This window comes from Danio aesculapii, chromosome 22 (assembly GCF_903798145.1).
Source record: "Danio aesculapii chromosome 22, fDanAes4.1, whole genome shotgun sequence".
Classification (NCBI taxonomy): Eukaryota; Metazoa; Chordata; class Actinopteri; order Cypriniformes; family Danionidae; genus Danio; species Danio aesculapii.
In genome coordinates, this window is record NC_079456.1 from 32,972,066 (window position 1) to 32,990,267 (window position 18,202).

The 18,202-nt window shown below is 39.8% G+C and overlaps 1 protein-coding gene across 1 annotated transcript in view; it reads right to left on the reverse strand.

Moving 5' to 3' along the window:
• Window positions 1–1,532: 1,532 nt before the first annotated feature.
• traf5 (Tnf receptor-associated factor 5) overlaps window positions 1,533–18,202 on the reverse strand; it is a 29,863-nt gene continuing 13,193 nt past the window's right edge. Inside the window, exons 8-11 of the mRNA XM_056448587.1 lie at window positions 13,418–13,510; window positions 9,326–9,445; window positions 6,645–6,813; window positions 1,533–4,154 (exon numbers count right to left, since the gene is read on the reverse strand). Of these exons, the coding sequence (XP_056304562.1) occupies window positions 3,589–4,154; window positions 6,645–6,813; window positions 9,326–9,445; window positions 13,418–13,510 (948 nt within the window). The 3' untranslated portion in view covers window positions 1,533–3,588. The remainder of the gene's footprint in view (window positions 4,155–6,644; window positions 6,814–9,325; window positions 9,446–13,417; window positions 13,511–18,202) is intronic.

Sequence of the window (18,202 nt, forward strand, 5' to 3'; positions counted from 1 at the left end):
ACGCAATATCCTGAACTGCACATAAAATTTGTTGGATGAAAACATCACCGCTGTCCTGCAACCCAAACTAATCATATCAATCCAGCAATACAAGTGCTTTAGAGCCACTAGAAATCTGCAGGAAACTATTGCTGTTATCAGTAGTTGTCTAAGGCAATGTTTCCCAACCCTGTTCCTGGAGGCACATCAACAGTACATATTTTGGTGTTTGGGCCACTAGAGGGCGTGTATTCACAACAAACAAAGACGTGTTTTGATGACACTTTGACTGAGTGTGGAATTATGGGAGTTTTTGGCCACTAGAGCAGTGAACTATTGGTGTGCCTGCAGGAACAGGGTTGGGAAACATGCTCTAAAAGGCGTGTGGAACGTGTGGAACCATGTGAGTTTTAGCCACTAGAGCAGTTTCCCAATCTTGTTCCTGAAGGCACACCAACAGTACATATTTTGGATGTCTCCCTTCTCTGACCCCTTAACTTCAGGTTTTGGAGTCTCTTCTCATGTTCCGATGAGTTGATTCATGTGTGTTTGATTAGGACGAGGTTGAAAATGTGTACTGTTGGTGAGCCTTTAGGAACAGGGTTGGGAAACACTGCTCTAGAGGGCGTGTATTCACAATAAATAAAAGCATGGTTTGATTAGGGAATGACTGAATCTGGAACCATGTGAGTTTTAGCCACTAGAGCAGTGTTTCCCAACTATGTTTCTGAAGGCACACCAACAGTACATATTTTGGATGTCTCCCTTCTCTGACCCATTAACTTCAGGTTTTGGAGTCTCTTCTAATGTTCTGATAGGTTGATTTAGGTGTGTTTGAATGAGACGAGGTTGAAAATGTGTACTGTTGGTGAGCCTTCAGGAACAGGGTTGGGAAACCCTGCACTAGAGGGCATGTATTCACAATAAATAAAAGTGTGGTTTGATAAGGGCATGACTCATGAGTTTTGGCCATTAGAGGGCATGTATTCACAACAAACAAAGGCATAGTTTGATGACTATGACTGACTGTGGAATGATGGGAGTTTTGGCCACTAGAGCAGTGTTTCCCAACTCTGTTCCTAGAGGCACACCACCTCTCTTCTAATGTTCTGATGACGAGATTGAAAATGTGTACTGTTAATGAGCCTTCAGGAACAGGATTGGGAAACCCGGCACTAAAGTAACCTCACATAAAGTGCAGAAACTATGCAACCTCACATAAAGTGCGGCATGAGACACCCTGATGTATTTCTGCAGACATCCCATATCTCCCAGAAGTTCCGGGAGTCTCCCGCATATGCCCAGACTCCCGGAGGCCCACAAATGAATGATAATCTCCCGGAAATTGCACATCTCATCCCCCTCCCGCCACCTGCAAATTTGTTGCACACCCACTCACCTTTCTTCAAATACATAGCGCAACAACCCCAACCAGCCCCTTCCCCCCCCCCCCCCCCCCCCCCCCCCACACACACACACACATACACATATACGCTCTACAAATACGTCGCAAATCCCCAACCCCCCGGCCCACCTTGATGTGACCAGTACGGCCCACTTGTGAACAGATTTTACTCCATGTGGCACCCCTGCTTTAAATGTTTATATCAGCTTCTAAACGTACATTTTGTCAGTGTTTTGGAGCGCACTCGCTTATAGATATCTTCAAAACAAACAATACTGATAATAACATCTAAAAAACTTCATTTCAATTTCATGGGACCTTTAAACAGCAGCTCCCATGCAGCACCCATGAACTAGTGCACTGTAAAAAATGCTGGGTTTCTCACAGTCGGTTTGTGTTGGGACAGCATGAAGGAATTAGGTTAACCTTTTAGTTTTTCACAAATTTAAGTGGATTGAATATAAAACAATCAAGTTGTCCCCAATAAAACCTCAAGAACGATGTTGTTTTAGCTCATTTTAAATCAAAGATATATACACTAGATCAGGGGTCACCAAACTTGTTCCTGAAGGGCCGGTGTCCTGCAGATTTTAGTTCCAACGCTAATCAAGCACACCTGAACAAGCTAATCAAGGTCTTAGGTATACTTGAAACACCTAGGCAGGTGTGTTGAGGCAAGTTGGAGCTAAACCCTGCAGGAACACCGGCCCTCCTGGACTGAGATTGGTGACCCCAGCACTAGATGATGCTTATGCTATTGTTGTCTATTGTAAGGAATGCATCAATAGAGCTGCCATCTTGGTACAGGGTGGCGCTCCTTTGAAATGAATGTGGGACCAATGTGGGGGCGGGGTGTTGGGTTGTGCGATCTGTAAGGGGGAGGGAGTGTGTTCCAATCATAGGGCCATTGACCCTATGACCAGTCCCCCCCTGGACTTTTCTTGCTTTTCTTAATTGTTTTTCATCCAAATATGTAAAAAAAAAATTAAATCAAGAAGCATTTACTAGACAAGCAAAAAATATTGTCGTATTTTCAGAAATAATGAGTCTAAATTAAGAGAGTTTTTCATTAAAACAAGCTAAATAATCAGCCAATGGTGTGAGCAGAATAATCTTATGTCAAAAGGAAAAACAAGATTATTTTCCTTACTACATTGATGTCACGGATTGGCCAGGCTCTTCCACCAGCATCACGCAAAGATCACCATCACCTGAGTATTAACCACACACAGCTGCACCCAATCACTTATAGTCACTATATAAGCACACACCTCACTTCACTCAGTGTCCGGTTTCGTTCCTACGAAGCGGACTCTGAGTGAACACCTCCTGGTAATCACTAACATTCGATCTCAGTATATTGTACTTATCTGCTCTCTGTCTCTCCTAGTTTGTCCAGTGTTCCCGGTGTCCTGTCTGCCTTGTGTTTGTCATCAGTCTGTCTTCCCCGCAAGCCCTCTGGTGTGTGCATTCGGTCTCCCTCAGTATCAGTCATCCAGCCTGCCACCAAGGATCATCCGCACAACCGGACTCCACTCACTTCTCCTCCGTTCTCCTTATGTGCTCATGTGTTGCAAATAAACATTGTTAATAATTCACTCACCTTCCTTGTCCGTCTGCTTCCCATAACAATTGATAGTAACACTTTCGTTTAAATTCACAATTCATGCCATTATCTACTGGCTTATCACCTGCCAATTATTTCACGATTTTTTTGGTGATTTTTGCCACAAAAATGACTAATTTTGTGATGTAATTCCCAGAAATTTATAGAAAATTTAGCGATTAAAAAAATATATATTGATTGTATATTATTTATATATTCCCCTTCCGTAATACACCTAAAATGCAGACTGCTGTAAAACTCGTCAATGGCACTCCTCATTAATGAGTCACATAAAAGATTCATTCAAAATAAACGAATCGTTCAAAAACGACCCATCACTACCCTAAACTTCTACCTAACTAACTATTAATAAACAGCTGATTAGTAGTTAATTAAGCTAGTCGTGATAGTTAATACCATGAACTGTGACCTACTCTAAAGTGTTACCAATATGTTTTACTCATCTGAAAAAATGCTTCTTGATTTGAACAGACATTAAGAGTAGAAACAAGACAAAAATCAACTTAAGAAAAGCAATTTTTGTTGTATACCAAGTATGAAGGCCTGAAGAGCAGGTCTGGACACTCTTATTGTAAATCTACAACTCCTCTAACCCACTTGTGTCCACCTTTACTTTAATGAACAGCGTTTCGTCTCGGACATACACAGCATTGCGAGGATTCTCCAGATCGCTGTGAGAAATGAATCGTGTGAATCCCGTGGCTACATTAGCATCAGATGTCGGCCGGTGAAAACTATCGCTGTTGACATCAGGGATGAACGTACGGCTCATGTGGTTTCTGGTGCCGCTCTGATCCAGCAGCGTTAATGTGATGTTTTGTCGGAAAGGCCAAGGTAAGAGCGAATCAAAATCTCCACGCATTATCGTGATGTACAGCGACATGTGGGATCCCCGTCCCGAGCCGTCTCCGCCCAGATACGCCTTGACGCTAAGCTTGTAGCCGCTGCGACTGGTGTAAAAGGGACTGGAGTTGAGGACCGTCCCGGATTCTTTACGGTGCCAGTAGTCTCGAACTTTCCAGATCAGTTTCCCGTCGTAAGAGGAGGACTCCAGCTGCCGCAAACGCTGCTCGTTACACTGCAACTGCTCCACGTGGATGTCCAGCAGACGAGTGTGACGCTCGCAGGTTTGCTCTAATGCACCTGAGGGACACACACAACACATATGCACTTCAACACATTTGGATATTACTGATTGATGGTAATATGTGCATATAAGCTGCACGATGTATCATAAAAGTATCGTTATCGCGATAAGTATTTTTACTCATCTATAAATCACTAAATATCCTAGGAATTCAGAGATGCTCACTGAATACAAACCTAACAGATCACTCAGATCTTGAGGATCAAGTAACTTATAAATTTAAAGAGTTCAGTCAAAGAAATGATCACTTCAAGAAACAATTAAACGTGCTCTAATATTAGCAACACAGGCTCATTATGAATATGTACCCCTATATAGATTTCTAGAGAGCGCGAAATACGTCCCAGGAGTAGGGGTGGGCGATATGAACTAAAATTAATATCACGGTATTTTTCATCTTTTGAATGGTGACGGCATAATATCATGGTATTACTTTCAATAGCAAAATAATATACATCTCAAGGAAGAACGGACAAAAGAAAGTCTCACTTCTATCACTCTTTAAAAGTTTTGGTTTGGTTCATTGTAAATGCTCAGTCTCGTTATGAGCTGATCTTCATTTCTCTGTGTTGGTGAAATAAAGCAGGAGAGTCAGCCGCACCAATTTATGAGCAGACAGAGCAGGATTCTCGCGATGACCACCAGCGCAATTCCGCTCTTTGTTATGAGCTGTAGTTTCAGTGTAAACTTAGTAAAGGTGAGTTTCTTTGGCGATGATGTGTACAGTGTTAGATTTTATATTTAGCGGACATTTGCGCTGAACACGCGGTGAATGCAACGCATCGAGATTCGGGCACCTTCTCCGAAAACCCTCGATTGATCTCAGCTGGCGGATCAACATTTATCTTATGTTATGATCGCTGTCATCTGCGCCATTATTATTATTATAACTTTAGGTGAGGTTTGCAAACCTGTGCACTTCACTCTTCAGCCGTTTGCATTTCATGCAGTAACAGAAGCTCCCTGTTATCTGACAGCGGGAAGCGTTGAGTGACTGACAGCTAATATGAACCAATACAGCGGCAGCGTAGAGCGATTGAGCAATTTTTTAGAGAAAATCTAATCAGATTGCACTACAACCATTATATTCAGACACACAAATGCTCCCAAATATATTATGAGGGCGCATAGATTAAATTTCGGGCGCTCATGCGACCAAAATGGTTGCAATTTCGAGCCCTGTAGTATAAGGACAGGTATTCAGACCACAACTGAACGTTTGAAGAAAATTGAATGCCTTATTATTTAGAATTAGCTATTATTGATGTAAATGCAGCCGTTCAAGGCGCATAATTGATTTATTACGGTATTGATGGTATTAGAAAATCCATGTCGTGGCGCAATGTCACACCGGTGATGACTATGACACCGGTGTACCGCCCACCCCTACCCAGGAGGTAGGTTTTTTGCAGTTATTGTTTTCGCAAATTCACCAGAGGGCGCTGTCGACTGAATGACTGGCCAACTGCCTGACTGATACCCCCATGCACCCCCTTTTCTGAACCAAACCAATAGTGTTTTCAAAAGCAGTGATTGACCAGATCACCCCTTTCCCTAAACCCAACCGAGTGTTTCCAAAAGGACTGATTGACCGGATCACCCCCTTACCTAAACCCAACCGAGAGTGTTTTCAAAAGGACTGATTGACCGGATCACCCCTATCCCTAAACCCAACCGATAGTGTTTTCAAAAGCAGTGATTGACCAGATCACCCCCTTCCCTAAACCCAACCGAGTGTTTTCAAAAGCAGTGATTGACCAGATCACCCCCTTCCCTAAACCCAACCGAGTGTTTTCAAAAGCAATCCAGAAAAAGCCCTCTAATGATTTTTACCAAATTTTCAGATTATACCATGTTCTCACCCTGTTATTTAAATATTAATGTTATTTTTTGCCTTTTGCTTTTGTTTTACCCACTTTCTGTAACTGTTCTTCACTAGACTCAAACCCTGTCATTGCGGTCAACTCCTCTCTGCATCTCTGCCAACGTACGCGGTGAGCCACTGGACAAACTGGTAACAGCAGAAAAGCCGTCCACACAGAGATAAGTCGTCAGCTGGTAGTGCAAAAAAAAACCAAAACAGAAGCCGTCTGCGGCAACATACCACCCCTGAAACATTCGTTTAAAAAATGCAGCCAGATTTAATTCATCTTGTTGTTTCTATCTAACGACATATTCCCCAAATTTGGTCTTTTGAATCTATCACTTGTTCTCTGCTAATGTGCTTTGGCTGAGCGCGGTTAATATATTAATTAACGTAACCACGTACACTGATTGCTTGCATTTATTTCCTATAATGTATAAACTTATTGTACGTTACACTTTTATAATGGCCATTATTGATTATAAAAACTTATATTCAGCAAAAGAGAGGGTATGCTTCATATATTTCATTGAAAATGAAAGGAGGCAGTGATGTTATAGGTTCAGTTTTGTTATAAATATGCATACAGTGAAGATGACGCTCAAGAAGCAATAAGGCCTACCCAGGTGTTCTCGGAGGCTTTCGGTGACGGCCACCTGCTGACGGAGGGAGTCCAGCGAGGCCTGAAGTCTGGGCAGCTCTTCTTTCAGCTCGGAGCCCAAAACTCCCCTCAGATCCCGGAGTTCACGCTGAACACTGCAGATCCGCACCCTCTGCTCCTCCACAGACCTCTGCATACAATACACACCACATCAGACCATTCATTGCCATAACACCATGTCCGAACTACATGTGACACGACAATATTTCAGTGACAAGAAAGTTGGCGGTCTGCACTAATAGACTTCATTTAAATCGTTTAACTAGTTTGAATTTTAACCATTAGCATTTCTGACTTCAGATCAAAACTGACTGCAATTGAGAAAATATTTACAGTAAATCACGGTAGGGGCGATTTTAGGATTTTAATTTTAGCGAGGCTAAGCTACTTATGCGGGTATCTATCACCCTAATACATTTCAAAGTAATAGCCTACACTAATAGGGTAAGGTTGTACACTAAACTAGCTGTATTCCACTGTATTGCAAAGACAGGCATAGCCATTTGAGTTCTGAATGAGCCAAATGGGCTCAACATACCTGTTTACTGTAGTACAAACCACTTTCTATACTTGTTTCTATGTATTAAATCAATAAAACTGCTATTTTTCTACAACCCCAAATCAGAAAAAGTTGGGACAGTATGATAAAACACAAATAAAAAATAACGTAGTACTTTCTAAACTTACTTTGACTTGTATTTCATTGCAGACAATATGAACTCAGGATATTTGATGTTTTGCCTAGTCAACTTCACCTCATTTCTAAATATACCTTGAATGACGTTCCCTGTCATTCAGACCTGTAACCCATTCCAGAAACAGTTGTGACAGGATCAGTTTAGGGCAGTAATCAGGTAAACTGGTTAAATAATGATGTGATGTGACACAGGTGATGTCAACAGGGGATTGTAATTATGATTTGGTACAAAAGCAGCATCCAAGAAAGGTTTAGTCCTTTAGGAGCAAAGATGAGCCGAGGATCGCCAGTTTGCCAACAGATATGTGAGAAAATGTTTGAAATGTTTAAAAACAATGTTCCTCCAAGAAAGAGAGGAAGACATTTGGATATTTCACCTTCAACAGTGCAGAACATCATTAAAAGATTCAAGGAATCTGGAGGAATTTCAGTGTGCAAAGGACAAGGGTGCAAGCCTAAGCTGAACAACTGTGATTTCTGATCCCTCAGGCGGCACTGCATCAAGAATCCTCAATCATCTATCAGCGATATCACCACACAAGCTCAGGACTACTGCAGCAAACCTTTGTCAAGTACCTCAATATGTAGTTACATCCACAAATGCCAGTGAAAACTGTATTGTGCCAAAAGGAAGCCCTATGTTAACAGTGTCCAGAAGCTTTGTCGACTTCTCTGGGCTCTGAGGCATCTGGGATAGAGCATCGCACAGTGAAAACGTGTCCAGATGAATCAGTATTTCAGGTGTTTTTGGAAGAAATGGACGCTGTGTGCTCTGGACCAAAGAAGAAAAGGATGATCCAGACTGTTACCAGCAAGAAGTTCAAAAGCCAGGGTCTGTCATGGTATGGGGTTGTGTCACTGCCCTTGACAAAGGTAACTTGCTTTTCTGTGATGCACCATTAATGCTGAAGAGTACACAGAGATTTTGGAGCTCAATATGCTGCCTTCTCTTCCAGGGAGGCCCATGCATATTTCAACAAGACAATGCAAAACCACATTCTGCACACATTAAAAAGTCCTGCTGCGGAGGAAGAGAATACGGGTACTTTACTGGCCTGCCTGCAGTCCCGACCTGTCTCCAATAGAGAATGTGTGGAGCATTTTGAAGAGTAAAATGCGACAATGAAGACCCCATACTGTTGCCCACATTAAGACGAATGGGACAAAATAACACCTGAAACACTTCATCACTTGGTGTCTTCAGTCCCTAAATGTCTTTTAAATGTTGTGAAAAGGAATAGCAACATTACAAATTGGTAAACGCTTTACTGTTCAGACTTTTTTGAAAAGTGTTGCAAGAACTAAAATTGTGATACGTGTTTATTTAAAAAATAAATAAATCACGAGGAACCCATTAAATAATGTTTGTTGTATTGTCTGCAATGAAATACAAGTCAAAGTAATTTAGAAATCTTTTTTTATTAGCATTTCCCATACTCTCCCAACTTTTTCTGATTAGGAGTTTTATTTAGATAAAGAGGTTTTAAGTAGATTTCAAAACTGAAACAAAATCTTCTTTACGGAGTTAGTTTGATAGCCTTTTTAAAACCATTGAAACACAGAATTAAGACTAATTTAGGCCTTATTTTTATGCTTTTTAAAGAATTTTAAAGACTTTTTAAGGGTCCTTGGACACCCTGGTCCTGCTGTGCTTAAAATCCTTCAAATAAAAAAATGAAATCTAAAACATTCAGATGATCCACCAGTAGTTGACAGTCACTTGCGTAACGTAACCAATGACATACATGGGGAACTCAATGGAAGGGAGTTAGCGACAGTAATGCAGCTCATGTATGACATTGATTAGCTTGATTGGGTGTGTTCGATTTGGATTGGAGCTAAACTCTGCAGTGGCCCATCAGAACTGAACTTGCTGACTCTGTAAACTGAATGACCTGAAGAGTTGTCCTGCTTTGTATTGTGAGTGAGCACAGGGTCTGTTCACCTGTAATGTAGTAAGTGTGTTGTCACAGAGGGAGACGTCCCGGTCCAGACTGCTGACCACCAGACTCTTGTCCTTCAGCACCCCCTGCTGGACCAGCATATCCTGCTGCAGCTGCTCCATCTGCAGATAATAACAGTAACTGTACCATCAGAATTTTCAGGAAATCAGTCAGTTTCGTTCCAATTAAAGATGTTTACTGAAGTCTCATGTAGTATAACATTAAACATCTGTCAAAAAAACTGTGTTGCTCCCTCTTTCTTTCTTTCACTTTTGTATCTAGTTGAACAGGCGTGACCAACCCTGTTCCTGGAGATCGACCTTCCAGCAGATTTCAGTTGCAACCCATATCAAACACACCTGCCTGTAATTATCAAGAGCTGTTCAGGTCTTAATTAGTTGGTTCAGGTGTGTTTGATCAGGGTTGGAGCTGAACTTTGCAGGAAGGTCGATCTCCAGGAACAGGGTTGAGCACTACTGTCGTAGAATAACTTAAAACGGTCCAATAAAGGTGGAGCAAACCATTACAAACAAAGGAGTAGGGGTGACATCACTAATTACTTTAAAGTTACTTTTAAAATGTAAAATTTACCTATAAAATACAAAATAAACTGCTGCTCTTTGAGTAATTTAATATTCACAGAGAAACATTACAATGGGTTGATCACAGCAGCTTGATATTTTCAAAAGATGTAAAGAGTTCACCCAAAACTTAAAATTCTCTCATCATTCACTTGTTTCAAACCTGTTTGTCTTTTTTTTTAACACAAAAAGAGAAAACTGGATACCTGTTACCACTGACATCCATTGTATGAAAAAGCACTGCAGTGTTTGGGTGGTCTGTGTTTGTCTGAGGTAATTAGTCTACCTAAATGTGTATATTCCTTACAAAGTATGAAGCTGATCGGTCAGTTCTTGTCACGTGACTTGCAGTTTTTAACTGGGGGTGCCTGGGAAATGCAAGAGCACACAAAATATGCGATATATGAACAGCCCCATAAGCAGCTATGCTTCTCTTCACATTCAGAAGATTCTTTCACTACTGATCCTGCACAAAAATCCAGTTTAGCCTGTTTAGGCTGAGTTGGCCTGCTGTGATTTTGAGCACCTGTGTCCTCCTTGGTGACAAGTAAAGTCGTAGAAATGCTTTCTGTTCAAGTGCTTGAATAGAAGTTGAATGGAAGCACTCTTGTCAGCAGCCATTTCAGCTTGCATTCTCCAGCTATTTAAAAGTGAATGCTTATTAAATGATGTTGCAGCAGAAAATGTGATTTAAAAGAAGCTTTTTTTTCTTCTAAAATTATAATTGTGATTTAAGTAAAGCAAGTACACTGACTTTAGTAACTATAATCAAATTACACACATTTAAAATGTAATTCGTTACATTACTGCGTTCCCCAAAAATGTAATTACAATACAGTAACGCATTTCTGTGGAACGTGTTACACTAAACTCTGCATATTAACATGTGTATCGATTAATTATGGCTCTTACAGTAATGATTTTAATGCTACAAGATTCAAATTAAAATTTATTAGTATAGCGCTTTTCAAAATAATTACCGTTTCAAAGCAGCTTTACAAAAGATGCATATTATTGCATTACAAAGCAAATTTGGAAAACTTAAGGTTATTAGTTACCATAACTTTATTAGTTACTAACAAATTTAACTAATTACTTGTAACCAGTGTTGATACTAGTAATGCGTTACTGTAATGGCATTACTTTTGACAGCAATTAATACTGTAACTCATTACTTTTTAAATATAATAACTCCGTTATTGTTACGATATGATGTGTTTGTCCATTACTTGGTAAATTAATTAATTTTGGCTGCAGTCTAGTCCACATCTTCCTGTTTACAGTGGCAACACATTGTGGGATTGGTGGATGCCAACAAACCACCATGACGAAGATGCATCGTGTATGAGGTGCCAGACTGGACAAAAGTCAAGCGAAAGCAAAGAGACCGAATCTGTGCGAGGTACACCGACTGTGAGCACGAGAGACAGAGACTATTAACGTTACTATTATTAATTACTATCCGCTTGTTAAGTCGTGACGTATCGGTGATGTATGGAAATATGAATTGAGAAAATTTTAGTTTATGATCACTTTTAGTCATATGACGCATTAAGGTGAATACAATACACTAAAAATTTGATATAAAATCATAGTGTACACAACTGTCTCTGGACTTGCTGCATTACAAATACCAAAATTTTAACAATTTATAAAAAAATTTATCACCTTCTGGCCATCAGATATTAGGCATGGATATATAAATCTTGTGATCGTGATTTTCGAAAGTATTACATTGCGTTGAAAACGTTTATTATTACTATTTGATGAGTCTCTCCATACAACGTGGTAAAGCGATTGGACCCGGAAGCTGCTTCGCGTGACGTCACAAGTATTAAATATTATTTATTTAATGCCTTAAAGAAATGCATATGCGTGATTGTCATCACGGGACAGTGTGGAGGAGAGAGAGAGAGGTGAGTAGATGGCGAGTCGCGAACCAAGTGACCTGGTCTCCAAAAAGAACACAACCTCTGCAGTTTGGCAGTATTTCGGGTTTCGACCGAACAAGAAGGGAGACGTGGTAAATACGAACTAGAGGTCTGCAATCCCGGGAACCGCGGGACCTGACCAGATTTCTTGCTGTGAGGGAATAAATTCACGAATAAAGCGGTGTAATTTGAACGGGAGCGGGCGGTCTAACAATATCGCTCCCGAGCGAGTGAGCACGCGCACATCCGTGTGGATGCTGTTTATGTGTGTGTCTATGTGTGTGAATGAGAGAGAGTGTGGTGCTGTGTGTCGCTTGTTTTGTGCTGTCACAGCACCAAACAAGCGACACACAGCAGCACGCTCTCTCTCTATCTCATTCACACACTTACACACACACACAAACAAAGACAGCACTGCTGTCTATGTGTGTGTGTATGTGTGTGAATGAGAGAGAGTGTTCTGCGCAGATCTCTAATACGAACAAGACAAACAGGTGACCACGAACCTAAGTTTGCATATACGGTATTCAGTTTCTGAATGATTTAGGCACAAACCAACATTTGGTGATGCTGTCTGAACCTTACATCATCATTTTTTTTTATCATGCAAGATAATACTGGATACCGAGGTAAAATAGGGAGGAGGTTTGACGGTACCAAAATTTGGATACCGCCCAAGCCAACTAGTTACTATTTTTCAGTAACTAGCACAACACTGCTAGTACCTAATAGCTTTAACCAGTTATTATAAATAAACATAGCTAACCTGCAGTTATATACATGTAGGTGATGTCTATGTGTACGTTCAATGAAGTGTGTTTGTGTATTAAGTGTATGACAAACATTAACTCATTGTTGCATTTACATTAAAGGGAGAGTTCGCACAAGAATGAAAATGTACTCACTATTTACTCTCCCTCAAGTGGGTATAAACCATAATGAGTGTCTTTCTTCTGTTGAACACAAAAGAAAGTATCTTTAAAGAAATCAGGAAACCTGTAACCATTGACTTAATACTTGTTTTTCCTGCTATGAAAGTCAATGGTTACGTTCATTCATTCATTCATCTTCCTTCGGCTTTGTCCCTTTATTCATCAGTGGTCGTCACAGTTGAACCGCCAACTATTCCAGCATATGTTTTACACAGCGGATCCCCTTCCGGCTGCAACCCAGTACTGGCAAACACCCATACACACTCATTCACACACATACACTATGGCCAATTTAGTTTATTCAATTGCCCTATAGCGCATGTGTTTGGACTGTGAGGGAAATCAGAGCACCCAGAGGAAACCCACACGAACACAGGGAGAATGCGCAAACTTTCACACAGAAATGCCAACTGACCTAGCCGGGACTCGAACCAGCAACCTTCTTGCTGTGAGGCGATCGTGCTAATAACATTCTTCAAAATATCTTCTTTTATGCTCAACAGAAGAAAAAAATGGTTTATAATCACTTGAGGGAGAGTAAACAGTGGGTAAATTTTCATTTTTGGGTAAGCCACACATTCAGGGCTCAGATCAAGTGCTTTTGAAAAACATTAACCAACAATTTTCCATTTTTACATTGATTTTCATACCTGTTTCTCCAGTTTGGTGTTACTTTCAAGGACAAGTCGGACATGTGCACCGAACTCTGTGTTTTCATGCACTTGCACTTTTCCTCTTTTATCCTGCAAGAAAAACGTAAAGATGTGAGTCTGAACATGTGCTGCTTTTTCAGTGTCAGGCGGTTATTACGCATTCATCGGCATCTCAAATCCTTGAATGTTTTTAATATTTAAATTATTTGGGACTAGGGCTGAACGATATTAGAAAAGTCTGATATTGCGATGCTTTATTTTTCTGAGATTAAATATTGCGATACGAATACAGTTTCACAAGATGAATAGCTCTATTTGACAGGTTTCTGGAGAGGGGTCTGGATGCAGACCTGGTGCAGACGCAATCTGGGCTGGATGCAATGCTTTTAAATGGACTCACCTAACCCCAACCCTACCCCTTCAGTGACATCACTAGCTCCATTGAGTGCATTGTGTCACATTGCATCACTAAGAGATGCAGTCTCAGATACTACTGGTTTTCTGAGGAGTCTAACATTATTTAGGTACAATAAAAACAGTAAAAAAATGCTTTTCTTACTTCGCTTTGTCTCATTTCTAGTCCAAATATCAAAAAACGTTTAGATCAAGTAAAAATATTGTATTATTTTGACCTTTAGAGGAAATAATGCAAAATAATTAAGAGTTTTTCCTTAAAACAAGCAAAATGATCAGCCATGAGTGTAAGTAAAATAATATTGTTTTTGCTTTGAAATGTAGATATTTGGACTAGAAACAAGACAAAAATTTTCATTTTTGCACGAATTGTCTAAATAATAAATGCAATTATTTATTTTTAGTTATCCTTTATTTTACCAGGAATTTGCCATTGAGATATGCATCTTTTCTACCTGGGAGTCCCGGACAAAATGGCAGCACAAAAAGTTTCAGATACAAAAATAGTTCGGTTTCGGTTAAAACTCCTCTATAAGACGAAGCTGTGTATTGTGAGAAACAACCTGTACGTATTTTTATTTGTTAAAATTGATCTATTACAGGCACAGTTTCTAGCATTAACGGTATGTTGTAGCGAGGAAATAAATGGAGCTTCTTGAGGGCGGGCCTTTCAGTGGAACTAGGAAATATGATAGTCGTTTTCATGTTAGCTGAGTAGCTGTATATAATCAAAGATATATGAACAAATAACGTGATTTTCTACAAGTGAAGCAGGAGCACACATTGCTTCAGATCTTATAAACACAACCAAATCTTAAAAACACACAATGGACAACCCCTTTAAGATTGGTGAAACCTTCATTTTTGTACGACAGCGATTAAAGACAATATATTTAGTTTATTTTTTTGCATTTAAAACCAACTTCAATTTCAGCAGTGAAAGTTACAGTAAATGAAAGGACTCTTGTAACATCTCTATGGCTTGATTCATACATTGTGCAACTGTATAAACAAGTGTCGTCGGCATATGATAATATTATTATTAAAAGTAATTGTAAATTTTAAAAAATATCTCTTGGCGTAATAGCCCGGTGTTTAGTGCGCTGACATATGGTGTGGAAGCGCCCCAGGCGTCCCAAGTTCGAATCCTGGCTCATGGACCTTCCTTGATCCTAACCCCCTCTCTTTCTCTCCCATTTCACTTCCTGTCAAACTACTGTCCTGTCAAACAAAGGCAAATAAATGCAATAAAACTTTGTTACGCCTCCAAACTTCACAATTTTTTGTGGCCAAATGTTCTAAACTCTCTTGAAATGCTCAGTCACAGGCCTTAAACAAATGCTAATGATAAACCTTCACTCTATTATGGTTAAACTTAGCCATGACTCTACAAATCATGTGTTTTGTAGATTCTTTTCAACTATAAATCAGACTCAACTAGGCATGTGCCGGTATCACATTTTCATGCTGCGATTAATTGATTGAGCTTTTATCACGGTATACGGTATTATCACGATATTGTAATTTTACTAGAGAAACAGGTAAAAAAACACAAAAAAAAACTTCAGTTTCGTCAACTTAGTAACTTTAATAACTTTTTAATTAACTAAAAGTACTTCAAACATTTAAATACAAATAAATATAAATAAAACAATACACAATATAAAAGTAAACTTGAGCAATTATATCAAAGAGAATGTGCAAAGGGAAACCGTCTTCAATCAGCAATCGTGGAATGAACTGCAAACTATTCCAGCATGTTTTATGCAGCAGATGCCTTTCCAGCCACAACCCAATATTGGAAATCACCCATACACACTCATTCACACACACTCATACACTACAGTCAATTTAGCTTATTCAATACACTATTCACTCAGCCTATATTCAATAATAAACATAACAAAAACTGCCTGCTAATGCATGGGTAAATCTTCAAAGGGAACAGTGTTACATTTTAACCTCTTTCACCTCATCCTGCTTGCTGTTTCACTATCTAAACAATAAAAACATAATATAAGTCAAATTTGTTTCATTTTGATATTTGATTTACCCTGTCTTTTTTGCAGAATATCAGTTTTAATAACCAATAATGGCCATTATAACAGTATAATGTACATTAAATTTAAACGATAAAGGTAAGCAATCAGTCAATGTGCAGATTCAGTGTATGTGGTTACATAAATTAATATATTAGCTTATCTTTGCACTCAGCCAAAACAGTTAACTGAGAACAAGTGATTCAAAAGACATAAGAATTGTTAGATAGAGACAACAAGATGAATTCAATATCACGTTTAACAACTATAGTGAGATGAGATCATCCAGCAGATGAACTGTCTGACATGTACTATCCTCTCACCTGGGGTTTATGCTCACCCGCTGAACTAGTGGCTGCAGCTCTGGGCAGAGAGTGTGTGGTCACGTGATTTGCGTTTTTAGCCGTGTACTAGAATGAACAGAGAACTTTTCAGAATCGCTAAATGAAACGCCGGTGTATTTCTCGCGATTTCTCTGCGCCTCCCTTGCGTTTCTTCTCTCTGACTCTCGACTATTTTGACAAATACATACAGACGACGCACGCTCACACGGAGTCCAAAATAGGAGTTTGTGATTGGGCCAGCCCAATGTCAATACCGAAAAGAGCCAATGGGCTGCACAGTGTCACATGGGCCGGCCCGGTTTGTCTGTCCGGGAAAAAAAGCATCTACTTTCAGAGAGTCACAGATCACAGCAGCGTCAATCAATAAGGCAGAAAAAAACGATAGGCTGCTAAGCCTTTTATGGGCCGATCAAATCATAAGACGATGATCAGCCCGGCCCAAAAAGTACGTCGGCCCACCGGGAAAGTGCCCGGTCTGCCAGATGGAAAATCTACCCCTGCGTGTAAGGATTATAGTGCGGTGGCAGCGGCGGCGCGCACACAGGGCTTCTACATGTGGGGATTGTTTACATCAGAGTGCGCATCAGTTCTGCGCAGCATATACGCAGTGTTTCTTCAAGCGGTTGATGGAAAATAAGCTAAGGCGCGTTCTAAGAATATAAATTCGGATCTAATATTTTTCCCGGTATTTTGAAGTGCCCGCGATAACAATATCGTGCATATTCATTACCGTGATTTATCGCATTACCGAATACCGGCACAAGCCTAGACTCAACATTGGAGACCTTGCAATGTGACTATTGTAGATCCACACATTGCGATGTCCATGCTGAAACCATATATTGTGCAGCCCTGGTATGTACATTTATTAAGCTGTACTCTGCATTATATCATCTTTGCAACAAATAGCAAAAAAAAAAAAAACATGTATGGGGACAGTAAATTTGACACTGTTTTCCCTTCAGGCTGCTGTTATCACTCTCACAGTCTTTTTCTGAAAGTCTTGATAACACTTTTGTGAAGTTTTTTTCATTATTGGAGCAAAAAGGAACGCAAATAATGATTTGTTGTACTCTTCCATTCACTGCACTCTTAGTTTACCAACTATTTCCGCTGTGGAGAAACCCAGAAATGTGAAAATAGTTAATAAGGAAGTTCTGAAGGCAAAAGAGACTCCAGTCCAATACTAGCAAGTGGCATGTGAACATATTACAGCAGTGTTTCTCAACCACCTTCCTAGAGAACCACCAGCACTGCATGTTTTGGATGTCTTCTTTGTCTTTCACGCCAATTACAGGTCTTTCAGTCTTTGCTAATGAGCTGATGATCTGAACCAGGTGTGTTTGGTTTGGGAGACATAGACAATGTGGAGAGCTGGTGGTCCTCCAGCAACATGGTTGAGAAAGGGACATTCTAAAACACTCAAAAAAACCTAAACATCAAATAGACAAACCCAAATTAGCATTAACTACAAACTTTTGATTCCCTTCAGTCTCCTTCCCTGTTCCTTCCTTTGAATAAATTTCTAGTTATTGTCTAGATTTTTGAGATGCAAGCTTCAGAGCTTATATTAATCCAGAATTGGTTTAATTAGGACATAACTCTTATAAACATGTCTCTGGCTTGGCTCTAAGTATCCCAGCAAGCATTTCTTGTTTTTAAAAGATAACTAATAGACGTCTAAACATAGTCATCCTGGCTAAAACAAGGGTAAATTTGGGCTGTCAGTGCAAATCTAATAGATGTCTAAAAAAAGGCCATAACTACACTAGTCATCAAATAAACAGAAATGAATGACTGCACATATAAAGTCTGTCTAATCTGTCTATTTGACGACTAGTCTAGTTTTGGGCTATTTTTAGATGTCTATTAGATTTTCACTGACAGCCCAAGTTTACCCTTGTTTTAGCCAAGTTGACTACGTTTAGATGTCTATTAGACGTCTATTTAACACAAAATTGTTTGCTGGGATGTCCCTAAGCTTT